The sequence below is a fragment of the Pituophis catenifer genome, unplaced genomic scaffold (genome assembly GCF_029215685.1).
Source record: "Pituophis catenifer annectens isolate HBS135680 unplaced genomic scaffold, rPitCat1.0.hap2 SCAF_1, whole genome shotgun sequence".
Classification (NCBI taxonomy): Eukaryota; Metazoa; Chordata; class Lepidosauria; order Squamata; family Colubridae; genus Pituophis; species Pituophis catenifer.
In genome coordinates, this window is record NW_027256881.1 from 278,222,424 (window position 1) to 278,237,178 (window position 14,755).

General features: G+C 38.3%; 1 protein-coding gene across 1 annotated transcript; it reads left to right on the forward strand.

Moving 5' to 3' along the window:
- Positions 1-746: 746 nt before the first annotated feature.
- On the forward strand, positions 747-13,228 carry PLEK2 (pleckstrin 2). Its single transcript, XM_070931252.1, has 9 exons — positions 747-794; positions 3,879-4,043; positions 5,149-5,330; positions 5,895-5,986; positions 7,199-7,386; positions 8,039-8,140; positions 9,203-9,286; positions 11,287-11,365; positions 13,101-13,228. Exons 1-9 carry the CDS (start codon positions 747-749, stop codon positions 13,226-13,228), a joined length of 1,068 nt encoding a protein of 355 aa, XP_070787353.1.
- The last annotated feature ends 1,527 nt before the right edge of the window (positions 13,229-14,755 follow it).

The following is a 14,755-nucleotide window of genomic DNA, read 5'->3' on the forward strand; positions in this document are numbered from 1 at the left end:
TTTTACATTCCAGATAGCAATCTTCTGTATGCCATGTTCATCACCAAACCATAGAAATTGATTTCCATTGCTCAGCTTGGTTTTGATCAAGGCTTTTACATAATATTTTTAGTAAGATAGAGAAGGTGTGGATTTAATGACCAACCAAACCATTTGTAACATTTTCTATTAAAGACAGTACCATCACTTTTGGCATATTTTGGCCAAATTTTGCTACAACAGCTCAACCAAAACGTAGTTTTATCCCAAGTATGTTGTTCAGGCTACTCCGCACAAGCCAGGATTGTTAATCTAGGGACTTTTTTCTAAACTAACATACGGCTACCCACATCCCACCGACTCAGAAGTATATGCAATACACTTAACAATCAGGACATTTTACTGTACATCAAACTTTGGAAACTCCCAGCAAGCAAAACGTTGTAGCCCCCGGTAAGTTCTTGGCTTCCACATACTACAGGAACGTCTTCCTGTGATGTGTAATCAAATGGCTGATTCATATTACCGGAGGCACTCAATCAGTTTGAGCCTTTACAACTGTAAATAGGAGCGACCTTGTTCACCATACGGACAGGTATGCCAGCTCAGTGTTTGCTTTCTCTACCTTGAGCAGGGAGTGGACCAGACGTCACTCTGGAGTGGGGGTGAAGAAAATCAGCCTGCCTCTTAAAACCTTACTTTCAGAAGAACCGGTTTGCAGCTGTCTGCGAGATTCTCAACAGGCACACATTCTTCTCTTGCCCACCATGGAGGAAGGGAGGGGGATCCTGAAAGAGGGCTTTCTAGTTAAAAAGGTAAGACTTCCTTCCACTGATCTCTAACTGGGAGGCTTAATTATAACATCTTGTTTAAATAATATTATTTATTATTTTTTAAATGATTACAAATAGTAATCTTCAACTGACTAGGAAAAAAAGTTATAAATCTTAGAAATAACATGGAAGATCTCCCATGGTCACTAGGCAAGGATGAAGGAACTGAACTGGATAACATGTCTTACAAAATTGGTCTCTATTCCTTCTCTTTCACAGTTCTAATTTCAATTTGTAGCCTTGCCTCTTTTTTCAAATTCATGTTCTTAGGCAGCCTCTAGATAGGCCTTTGGCTTGCAGCTTTTGAATTATTGTAGATCCATTGTAAGTGAGGTGCAGTTGACTTTTACATTTTCAGAAACGTAACATTTTTCTTTGGAATTTCCAACGGGGCATGATGTAGCAAGTATTTTGATGAGCTGTTTGAGACTCAGTACATATTTCCACTTTTTGAGTAGGTGTGGTAGGAGGACAGCTGTGTTGATCTTTGGTAGCAAAAATTCAGAAAGAGTGTGGTAAGATGTTTTCCAGCTAACACTTTTTATAAAAGGCAAACTTTCGTCAGCTCGCTTCAACAAATGCAAAGTGCAAATAAATCAATAAAATAAAGATTTAAATTAGAATGATGGAATGAGTTGGAGAGGGAAGGACAGGTTGGTTATGCAAATGAAGATTATATGAGAGACGGATCACAAGCACCTAATCAGTTAACAATTGTAATGTATTAAAAGTGCATTGTGTTTGTTGAGATCTTTTGAGGTAACCTGAAAACTTTTTATATATGCGAATTCAGCAACTCCTCACTTAAAGTCTCATTCCCCCCCCCGCCCCCCCGCCCCCCAATAGTCACTTTGAGACCTGCAATTGAATATTCTGAGAGCTACTTTCAATAATGGCTTTTTATGACATTTTGTCATAATTAATTTCTGGCATGAAAAGAGTTGTCCACTGGAACAGCATAATGCTTTATATTCCAACATTTTGAGCTATGCAAATGGTGCCTAATGCTACCAAATGAGAGGCACTGAAGAGTTACAGTATTTTTTTGTCCATAATAGCTTTTTGAGAAAAGAAAAAAGAAAATAATAAAAGGTTACAACTTACATCTGAAGAATGATCTGTGCCTGAACATCTTCCACCTCAGACAGAATGATTATACAATAGAAGCCTTCTCTGAAATCACACATGGCGGTATATTGTAAGAATTTAATGATTTCTCAGAGCTTCATGGAAAGTCAAAACAACACTGTGATCCATTCATAAACAGGCTGGCTTTTCCCACTGCTACATGGTTTTCAGCCATAAATCATCCAGTGAGAATTAAAAGGGCTTCAAGCCAGAGGGCTTCTGTTCCTACCAATGAAATGGACCTCAGACAGCCATGCTTTCTTTCCTTTAAATAGATATCCCTTGTAAAAGAAAAAGAGAGAAAATGTACGATAATTCTGCCAGCAGTCTTATGAATGAGGAAGGGTAGTTATATAATGCAGCACATGTACCGGGACAAAAGTGCAATTTTTCAACAGGTATATACAGGAAAATGCATTCCTAAAGTACAGTGGGAGGAGCTGTTCCTGATAATGGTGAATGAGGGTCTGAAGGCGCCACTCCTTTCTCATCTTGTTTATTTCCCATTTCTGCTTCCAAAGCAATTCCTTTCTCTTCTGTTTTCGGCACCTTTCACACTTCCCTATAAGTTCTTAAAGAAGTGCACAGCAAGAAATAGAGAAAGGGAAACACCCAGTCTTATTGGTGTCCAGATTTGTTAGGAGAAAGAAGATGCAATACACTTTTCACAAGGAGAGAGTTTGGGATTTTTGTTTGGTTGCAGTTTGAAAAACAATGAGGAAATGTGGGCTAATACCACAAACGATAATATCTTCTGGACTGTTAGTAAAATTCCATGAAGAGGGCAGGGCAATTTCACTATCAATTTCACATTTTATCTGAAAGTATTTTTTTTTTTTTAACAGATTAAGCACATCTCCACCTAATTTTCAGTAAATGTGGGCTGGTTGCTTTTTTTCTTTCAGAATACAATACCTATATTATTCAAAATCGTTTAGTTTTTATTATAATATATATGTCAAGTTTCGCGGTGTTCTTTTTATACAAAGTCAGCTTATTGCCCCCACAATCCGGGTCCTCATTTTACCTACCTTGGAAGGGTGGAAGGCTGAGTCAACCTTGAGCCTGGTGAGATTTGAACTCGCAGTAATTGCAGGCAGCTGGCAGCTAAGTACTACTTAACAGCACTTTAGTCCACTGCACCACCAAGGCTCTTTTATATATCATCTGTAACAGTAGAGAGACAGTTTGGAATAGCAGTTAAAGGTGCAAGATTGAAAAATGGAAGCCCGTAAATTCTAGACTTGCTGTAGACAGGAAGCCAACTGGTTGTCTTTGAGTCAGATACTCTAAGCTCTAGGAAGAAAGAAATAGCAAACCATTCCTTTAAAAAATGCAGTTGCCAAGAAAACTGCAGGGACTTGCGCAGACAGTAACCTGAAATCAAGACTCTACTTGAAGGCATTTAAAAAAAAAAATAGCGGTATGGATTGTAAATGTGAGTGGGGCAATATTGGTTATATTTTATGCTATGGTTTTAATGAATATTGTAATTACTTTTATGAATCTGTGTTCTGTTCTAAAATGCATCCATGGCAGGGGTGGGTTCTACTTACCTCTGCTACCGGTTCGCAACGGGAGCGCACACATGCGCAGAAGCTTCTGCACATGTGCAGATTGTTCATGATGACATCTGGGCGGGTGGGCGGAGCCTCCCACACCATTACTACCAGTTCGCAAGAACCGGACCAAACCGGGAGCAACCCACCACTGATCCATGGGTTATTTTAATAGAAGCATAAGAGGAAAACTTAAATAAGTATAACAGCCCAGGTGCCTAGGATTTTGTTCAAAGTTCTATCAATTAGAAATGTATTAATGCAATAAGTTATGAGTCGGAATGAATAAACGTGTTGCTTTGTGTAATTAGCATAGCAGGTAGAGCTGCTTTTGATCAGCTTCAGAAACCGCTATTTTTTGTTTTTTTATTGTTTGCAGGGTCACGTTGTCCCCAATTGGAAAGCAAGATGGTTTGTTCTTCTCCAGGACAGGCTGCTCTATTATAAAGTGGTGGGAGGAAAGCAAGAGTCTTCTCCCAAGGGAAGGATTTTTCTAGACGGCTGTACGATTACTTGCCCATGTTTGGAATATGAGAACAGGCAGGTAAGTCCCATGTTGGATTCTTTGCTTAGTTCTCTTACTACTGTGTTGACTTTAAAATGAGAGAAAGCAATTAAGGAAGAGAACAATCTAGGTTTTGGGAATGAGTTGGGATAATATTCTGAGAAAGCTGATTTCTTTTCAAAGAAGACTCCCAAAAAGTTCATAGCTCTGTTTTGACTTTCATAGCTCTAAGAAGATGTATATATTATGGCAAGAAAAAAAAGGGGGAATGGGCTAGTCAGGGGAAAAAAACCTTTTTAACAGTTGGAATAGTTCAACTGGAAAACCGGTTACTCATAGCAACACTGAATCTTTTACTGGATGTGCTGAAGCAGAGGCCAGACATCTCCAGTATCTCTCTGTGATGCTTTAACTGGGATTTCCCCCAGCAAGCACTTCCAATTCTATTATTTTATAATTCTAACCTAGTGAATCCAGTTGGTGTAACCAATCACTCTTTAGTCTTTAGACACGACGTACTTTAATTTAGGTTCTCACACTAACTCAGGTGATTGGATTTGATGGCCTAATCTAACTGATCTAAGCTAACCAATTAACCTAATCCAATTTTAATATACAGTCCTCCCCCAAGCCACAAACCTCTAGCTGTTGTCTATTAGTTTAGGCTTGTGTTGCTTCCCTGCAACTCCTGCATATTACAGATCCGTTGGGTAATTTAGGGTTGCATTTTCTGATTAGTAAAATGGAAGATATAGGTAGACAGTTTTCAATAGTTTAGCAGGGATTGTTTTCAAGACTGAAAATCAGGATTAGGGAAAGAACCACTGAAATAATTTTCTCATTCAGATTCAACTGAAGGCTATACCAAAATTTGTATGTTAACCTAATGATGTTCCTCGAATCTGATGAGCTTTTCATCCTACTGATCTTGGAATGCATGGGATCCCATCTGTTTTTTAAAAAATTAAAAATCATTATTATTATCTCTCTCTTGCTCATTTGGCTAATTTATTTAATGGGGGAATGTCTTGTTTTAGCAATGAAACATAACTCTCAGTTGGAGACCAAATAGATGTGTGGTATAAGGCCCTTTCCTTTTATGGCCATTCCTATAAACCCTGCTTCTTATGCTGTTCTTTTGCAGTTAGTTATTAAACTAAGGACAAAAACCAACACAGACTATTTCCTTGACTGTTGCTCTCGAGAAGAGCGTGACATTTGGGCTTTGGACATCACGGGCGCTATTCATGCTGGCAACCCAGTGCAAGTTCAGCAACTTCATCTCATGAGAAACTCCTTCAAACTTCCTGCGAATATTAGTTTGAAGTATGTGGTAAATAAGTTTTCCATCTGTTTTTGCATGCTGCTGGTTTGGACTGAAAACAACGAGCACTGTTTTCTATATGTTAGGAATGAGAAGTCGGTAGTTCTTGTCACCGAGCCAAACATTTCCGCAACCCCAAGCTTCCAAGCCAAGGGATGCTTGATATTGTAGCTCATCCAATCTGAAAGGCTATAGGTTTCCCACCTACTCTGTGCATGTACACAAAATTTCCTGTACATAATTTCCTGATGCATTTCCTCTGGAACATAGATGAGCATTACTCATCTATGAATCCAGCTTAGTCTTCCATACTATATCATAACATTTTGTAATGCAATGTAATAAAGCACAGATAATGGCTACTGGCAATAGAGGACGGCCATCCCTTGGGAGAAATTGATTAATTCCACTTGCATGTAAGCAGAACTGGATTCCAAACATGTTCTGAGTATTTTTGGATTGAAAACATGCTATTAGCTGAAAACACTGGAATGTGGGTAAATTCACAAAACTGGTTCTTCTGTTTGTTTATCACTGACCCTCTCTTAATTTTTTTTTTCCTCCAGTCATATTGTGGACAAAATGTATGACAGCAGCAGTGGAATCAAGATAACACCCAATACCAGACAAGGCAGCTTGTATAAAGAAAGCTTTACAGGTACACATGTCACCAAATTTGTTTTTTCTTATGCTCCTCTATAGAGACATTTTCTACCAGAAAACATTTTCAGAACCTGTTTTAATTATCAGATGTGTGAAAACTAATAAAGAATGCATTTTCAATTTTTTTTGTTCCACTGCTTGCAAAAAAACAGGTGGCACATTTCAGAAATTGCATGGAAATATGCTTTAGAAGATGAAGCTACCAGAGCAAGTGTGTTAGTGGTTAGAGTGCTAAATTAAATTCGGACAGATTCAGATTCATCTCACTAATCAGTTATAAAACTCACTAGGAACTTCTGCGGAAAAAATGGAGAACTGAAGACAGCTCCACTAAGTATGGAGCCAACAACCATAGCAGAAAGAAGACCCAAAAAGTAGACCCACTCTTCATAATTCTTCTCTGGACACATGGTGGACTTAAGATTGCACAGACATATTCTATACAGTTGTTCCTCATGAGTAGGTTGCAAAACACTGGTGGTTTTAGAGCTCTGGAAGATGGGAGAACAGCCATCTTGGTCAAACCAGAGTCTGCCTCTTCAGAAGGCTACTGAGTTTACAAACATCCTCTTCTAATCACTTTCAGAGATTGCTTGTTAACTTTTCAGCTATTAGGAATTTTTGAATTGAAAAGTCTGGAAAAAATGGGTGATTTTGCTTCAATCCTTAGCAAAAGACATTTTGAATAGAGTTAAGGAATTTTTTGTGAAACAACTTTTTTTTAATAAACGGAGAAAGAGTGACATTTTCCAAAACTTTGCTTTTGGAAAATTACAAATGGACTATGGCTCCATATAAATTTGAAATAAAAAAACTTTCCATGGGAAAAATGTTCCCATGTTAAACATACTTTAACTGTGGAAGTACTGATGGCTATTTTTGAACAATGGACCCAGAAGTTAATCTTAAGCGTGACTGTGTTATACCTCCTTCTGTGTTTTTTTTTAACTAGACATTTCTTGGGAAATATATGTTGGTAGCAACCATACAGTATATCCCCCACTGTTACCTGGTTTGCTTCAATCTAAGTGTTTCAGGAAAAATTTAATTAAATTTATTCAGAAAGGTTTTAATATATAAATAAATCTTCAAAATGATAACTTTTTAAATTTATCAGAAGGACATAGTATTGCTATCTTTCCTGTCTTGGAGGTGGCGGATGGCAGTGGATATTGTTTGTCTGATTAACTCCATTTCTTCCTTTCAGGCTCCATACTGGTGGATTGGTTGATTTCCAGTAGCTTTGCAGCTTCCCGGCTTGAAGCAGTCACGCTGGCCTCTGTGCTGGTGGATGAAACTTTCATTAAACCTGTGGGAGCCCGCAGCACTGAAGCCATGAGGAATGGAGATTTGACTGAGCAATTTTTAGATGACTCTACTGCCTTGTATGCATTTGTAAGTGATGCAAATTCTGAAAGCTGAATCTCTTCCTGCATACAGATGAGGTTCAAAAGTTAGCTGTGTCAATTTACTTTGTACAGTCAAATAGAAAAAAAAAGTAGGCAAATGATAAAATCTTGATAAATCACTTGTACTTTCTAAATACTTTCAATACTTTTATCTAAGATTATGATATTAATTGGACTTTGCATAGGTGTGACCTACATAGATTTGGTTGTAAATATAACCCTGGAGAACACTGCTCACAAGGATGAAATCTCTCCTTGCATTGAGCATTTTTGTTACTGTGATTGCTTGTCAGGATATGCTTTAGGAATAACAACTAAGCACTGCAAAATTGCTCCTGGTGGGCACCATCTTATATTAATAATATATCTTCTTACTTTTGGGTAAAGATCGCAACAGCAGCCAAGTAGCCTGCAATGGGCAGCTCTGGATTTGCCTGACATTTTAATTTCCCAGACTGTACTATGAAAAATAATTTAAATGGCTGAGGAGGAGGAAGAGAAGGAAAAGGAGAATAGCTTGGAGATCAAAGCTTGTAAAAATGAATGAAAATCAATCATGCTAAAGGATGAAATCAGTATTTGTAAAATTTGTATTGACTCTTTAATAACGTAGTTCAATGCTTTTGTTTTTACTGCAGGCTGAAAGCTATAAGAAAAAAATTAATACTAAAGAACAGCTCAATATTAACATACTTGAACTGAGTGGCACAATTTTAAAGCAAGGCTTTTTGATAAAACAGGTAACTATGACTTTAGAATTTCAAGATAATCACGGAATGGGGATGAGGCAATATTTTATTGGTATCTTCTAAAGCTCTTTTTGAAATAAAATGGCATTTTAATAGGAAACCCTCACAATTTAATTAATGTACAGTTAGCAAATTAACTAACATCTGAACAAGACTTAGATGGTAACTACAGTAATTGAAACTCTTCCCGCTACGTTTCTGTTAAAAAGTGTTAGAAATAGAGAATAAATAGAAGCAATCTTCTAACTACTATATGTGACTTAATGAACACATAGTTTTCTTCTCAGTCTGATACAGAAAGTGACACCCAAGTATCATTGTCATGTTTTTGGCATGGCAAAATGTTCTTTCTACACAGCACAGTCTACACCAGAAAGCAGGCCATAGGATCACACATAACTTCTGAAAGCTTAGGGAGTGGCCCACACAAGCTACTAACATTTATTTACAAATTGTAATTTCTAATATGACAGGTAGGGTGTTAGGGTAATAATAAAACCAGTAGATCAATTGTGCTCTACTACCTCTAACTGACCTTCACCATCTTCTTGTGGTCTCACAAGGTAACTTGTGCTACACCCAACCTCGAGAAGAAGGCCTTGAGTGCCAGCAGCTGCCTCACAGAGCCAGCCCAAGTGTGCTTTGTCAGCAGCAGAAGTAAGAAGACGATGAAAATCAGGGACAGGAGGGCAAGGCCCATGGAGAGCAGGAGCAAAAGGACCTACATGGGGGGAGATAAGTGGGTGGGGCTTGTTGAAACGCATCCTGGGATTTCAAATGCAAGAAGGGGCTGCCAAGTGACCACAGGAGCTCTTCAACAGCTGTAACTCTGGAGTCCAGGCAGAAGTATCATTTGTTCAGCATCATCCTAAATTTCAAACAGTCTCTGAATGAATGGTTATTAAGCGAGGACTATCTGAATTATCCCTTAGCTTTCTTCTGCAAAGATAAAAGGAGTAAACAGATAATGCAATATTTTTTTCTCTACTATTGACAATTACAAGAGATCCGTGTTTTGGAGAAAGAAAATTAAAACTATTTTCCAACTTTCAGGGGCACAAGAGGAAGAACTGGAAAGTCAGGCGCTTTGTCCTGAGGTCTGAGCCTGCTTTCTTACATTATTATGACCCCACAAAGGTGAGACAATGGCATTGCAATAGTCGAAACACCCTACATGTGTGACTTTGGGGAATGTTCCCCCTCCCCCCCCAAATGTCTCAAGACTATTGCTGATGGGTAGGAGGAATGAATTCTGCATGGTTTTCAGTAAGATTGGGGGCAGATCCCTTGAGATCCCCACTGGATCCTAAATGGCCCACAATACAGAGTACATCTTGAATAGTTTGCACTGTGCTGTAGTTTGTCTCCATATTAGTTGTAAGTCAATATGCCAATTAAATACAAATCTAAAAAGTAGCCTAATATAACACATTTGCTTTGGGAACAAATATACCTTGTCGTTATTGTTTTCTGTCATTGAAAAAAACACATTTGGATTTGGGAATGGGACAAGTTACGTTACGGAATTTCAGCAAGATACATACTGCTGAAGGTTTTTTTTTCCCAGTGGTGGGATTCAGCCAGTTCGCACCACTTCTGGAGAACCGGTTGTTAACTTTCTGAGCAGTTTGGTGAACTGGTTGTTGGAAGAAATCATTAGGGCAGAGAACTAGTTGTTAAATTACTTGAATCCAACCACTATTTTTTCCCCTAGGCAAATATGATAGTCCTGTTCTCTCTCTCTCTCTCTTTTTTTACTCTAGTTAGAGAATGAAAATCAATTCAGGAGAAAAATAGTGAGATTTGATATGAAATTATTTTTAATGCTACTCATTTTAGAGTTCTACATCCTTATTCAACCATTTTGTTAGGAAGAAGTGTCAGGAAGATTTTGCTGATTGGGAGCCACACAGAGTTTGATATAAAATGGGCAGTTATATAAATGTTTTAAAATAAATAAACTGTGTTTATCAGAGATCTCTGAGGACTCTGGTTAGATCTCAAGTCATATCCTGTAGTCTGTCATTCTATGCTACTTGTGTTTGAGATCAGGGCAAACTCAACTATGTGTGTTTGAAGCCAGAGTAAAACATGATGTCTCATTTAGTGATCACATTGCTTAGTGACAGAGTTACTTATCTCAGTTGTGCTAATTTAGCAAGGTCTACCTGTAGTCATATCTTTTAAATCTTGCAACTCTCCAAAACTTGTGAAGAGACCCTTTTGTAGGAAGTCTTACCTTACCCCAACTCCTACTTCCTAACCATCAACTGGCCCTAGCACTCTTTTAAACAAAAATACAGCCCCACCTCTCCAAACCACTCTGAGATTTTGCATATGACAAAATAGCTACACAACACACCAAGATGGAAGTAGGATGGGGAGAGGAACCTAAGAGATTTTTAACATTTCCTTGTGCATAGATGGTAAGAATGTCTCTTTCTCCAGAACCATTTTGAGGGTTCAGGGCATGGCTGTGATTTTTTTGCTACTTGTTCTCAGTGTTGTGAATCAGCAAAAGAGAAGTTAAGTCCAGACCATCTTCAGACTGTTTTTTAAAGGACTGAAAAAATAGGAGTATTGGCAGTATAAGAGTGCCTTCAGGCAGTGTAAAGTGTTTGTGAAAGTGCCCCAGTTTATCAAAACCCTTTAATCAACTGTGGAGATTATACCTAAGGTCTAATGTGCCACGCAAATTTAAAGCTGCTGCTATTCTCAGCTTGTGGAAACTAAAATCTGAGACAAAACATTATTACTGCTTTTCAGTTTTGGTTTCTGCCAAGTTGACAATGGCAATCACTTTAAGATGTCCTGAATCACATGTGGCAGAGCTTAGAAGGCAGTGTCCACATGCTAACATTACCATGGTTTATCACAGAGGTGTCAAACTCACGTCACAGCAGTGTCACATGACATATCGGGACTTTTCCCCCTTCACTAAACCAAGCATGGGTGTGGCCAGCGCATGATGCATCCAGCCTGCGGGCTGGGAGTTTGACACTCCTGCTGTACAGCATCTCCTTAAACAGAAGCAAACTCAAGCAAAACTTTCCCCGCCTGTGTCAAATTTGTTGAAGGGGATGTAACATTTTGATTATTTGCTTTACTCACATTGGTCCACTTTTTTTCTCCTATAGGAAGATAACAAACCTGTTGGGGGATTTTCTCTCCGTGGTTGTCTTGTTTCAGCACTGGAAGACAATGGAGTCCCTACAGGCACGTTATTACTTTGCAAGATCCAGTCTTACTGTTATTTTGATAGCTTTCTTTTTTCTTTCTTTCTTTCTTTCTTTCTTTCTTTCTTTCTTTCTTTCTTTCTTTCTTTCTTTCTTTCTTTCTTTCTTGATAAAGATTAGAGTGGTCCTTCATTCATTATTTGCAGGGGCATTGGAAGCAGCCCATGTTACCCCCCCATCCCCCTTCTGCTGCCCTTGTCTCATTTCCAGACCATGTGTTACACAATACAGGACAAGCACAAAACACAGGAGAGCAAATGGAATCAGGATTTTGCCAGCAACTCCTTTTATCACCCAGCAAGGCCTATTTCTGCTAAGGAATGCTTGTGATAAAGAGCTCGTAGCGCCCATCCAATGCATCGGATTTTCTGCTAGGGCCAGTTCTTAAAAGAAATGGGGGTGGGTACATAAAATATGGATGCTCCATACCCCAACTCCCTCTCATTTTAGACATACTATACACAAACAAAGGCACACCCTTCTCAAAGCCATAGCAAAAGTAGCTGTCCAAAAGGAAAAGGGCCACCCACCCACCCCACATACTTTTCTTTAACTCAAACTTCACCAGGATAGCTTAGGGGAGGGCAATCACAGCAGCAGAAATGACTGTGGTTTCTAGAAAGGGAAGGGGAAAGAAGAGTAGGAGAGAGGGTTAGAAAAGGAAGAAGAAGAGGGGAGTGGGGGAAGGGAAGGGAAGGGGAAGGAGGAAAGGGAAGGAGAGGAGGAATGAAGAAAGTAGAAAGGGTCAGAAGAAGGAAGAGAAGGGAAGAAGAGGGAAAGTTGTGGTAAAATAGAGAGGAAATGGTAAAAGAGCAACCCCGAACAATTAATAATTAAAAATAGTTAAAAGACAAGATGAATGATTAATGATGGATAAGAGACTGTACATTTAAATATGTTTATGAGAAATAAAAATAAAAACTTTTAAAAAAAATGAAATGAAAAACTTAAGCCACCTTATTCCCAGATGGAATATAATAGATTCTGAAAAGAAGCATTGCTTAGTTGCTCACATGGACCATTCGTCTCACTTTTGAAAGCATTTTATATATGACTTAAGCAAAGTTTATGAAATGCAGAATGGAAAAGCAGGTTCAGTGTGTCTTCTACAGTATCCTATTCTGACATTCTCCCTTTGAGAGATTGCTGGTACTTCAGCAGCTTTTGGTCTTTTTTGGGGGGCGGAGGGGGCTGCCTTTGAGTAAGTTTTTGAGTCCCAGCAACTGGCTGGACAAGTCCTCACACTTTTCCTGGCAAGATTTTCAGAAGTAGTTTGCCACTGCCTCCTTCCTAGGGCTGAGAGAGAGTGAGTGGTCCAAAGTTACTCGGCTGGCTTTTTGCCTCAGGCTGGACTGGAACTCATTGTCTCCCAGTTTCTAGCCTGATGCACCAAACTGGCTCTCTTTACAGATAGTCTTAACTTATGACCACAATTGAATCCAAGGTTTCTGTTGCTAAGTGAGATAGTTGTTAATTGTGTCCGATTTTATGACCCTTCTTGCCACGGTTGTTAAGTGAATCACTGCAGATGTTAAAGTAGTAACACAGTTTTAAGTGAATCTGGCTTCCCCATGCAATGGTCAGAAGTGTGAAAAATAGTCAGTAAGTCACTTTTTTCAGTGCTGGTGTCCCTTCGAACGGTCACTAAATGAATGGTTGTAAGTTGAAGACTATCTGTATGTCCTATTAAATGACTGTTTTCTCTTCTCTTGCAGGAGTGAAAGGAAATGTGCAGGGCAACCTCTTCAAAATTATCACAAAAAATGACATTCACTACTACATACAGGCTAGTTCCAAGGCAGAAAGAGCTAATTGGATTGAGGCAATCAAGCCACTAACATAGGAGATGTACCAAAGTTGCATTTATGGGACAATTTAATACAGGGACATAAAAAGGAGCTGGTTTTTGAGATTGCTGGTTGAGTTGTTTTAGCCTGGCATGAAGTTAGCACCTGACAGATCTACTATATTTAGGCTTTTTCTCTGAAGCAAGGAAGCATATTATGACACATCCACTTCATCAGAAGTTCCATAAATTCTGACAATATGATGACATGTTGATTGCCTGGCACTAGTCTGCAGTTTGGAATATGCTATCCGGAATCCCACTTCTGAAATAGAACTAAATTGGCTGCTGAGGAGAAACTAACAAATCCAACATCCTGAAACCAAATCTGTACCTTTCAAAATGATTTCATGCAAATTCCTTAATGATCTACTGTATGTCTTTATATGTCTCTATACTTGCAGGGTCTCTTCCCTCCTATTTAACTTGTGGGAAGCTTCAAGGATGGCAGCATTATTCGGGAAGGTGGAAAGAATGTTGCTATGATACAAGAAAGCTTAGAATTTACATTTTGAAGACAGGAGCAAATTCATCATTAATATTAATATTAACATTAATATTGCCATGGTTTTCTAACTCATAGTGCTCTAGATTTCCTGAGAGAACAGAGTTTGCTGCTTGCCTCCTGTTCATATCCAGGCCCAGCATGACTTTAAATCAATTATATTGTCAGTCTGACCTGCCCTACAAGATTCCTGTAATGATAAAAAGAGAGATGGAACTGAACAGCTGTTAAGGTGCTATATTGAGTTCCTCGGAAAAGGGACATTTCTTTTTTTTTTTAAGACAAAAGTTTTTTATTTTTTATATTCAAACAACCAACCAAACACTACACAATCAATTATCATACATCATTTTATCCCCACCCAACCCCCACTCCCCAATTCCCCCCCCCAACTTCCCAGAGCAAAAACAGGATATAGCATTTAACAAACATAAGCTAAAATATGCTAACTATTACAGAATTCAACTCTCTCACACTTGTTAACTCCCCTTTTAAAAATTACACTTCAGCCTTCCTTTCATAAATTCTCTTATCACATTTCACATTTGTAAAAAAAAAAACAAACCATAATCTTATTTTAAACATTTTAAAATCTCTTAGTACATTAGCAGAACATTCTCCAAAATATAAGTTTCAAAACTTTCAAAAAGTTATCCATTAAATTTTAAGTTATCCACCTTTAAACTTCAATACTTTAATACTACCATAAAATTCAGAAGTTATCCAACTTTAATTAAATCTTTTAACATCATGAGGCAATCTCCAAAATATAACCAGTCTTTCTTTCTTTCTATATTTTTTCCAGTCCTTCTTCAATAATACTTTCTTCTTCAGCATTGCTCTTCCCCCTGCTTTTATTTTCAAAAATTTTTGGGTTTGAAATTGTAGTTTGTGTGTCTTTGGCATTTGTTCTCTTCTTGGGGTTGTTTCCTTTAATTTGAAGACCTCATTTCGACTCTTCCTGCATTTGTAGACCATCAGTTCGTTCCTTATATATTGATTCTGTCTATAGAGCCAAA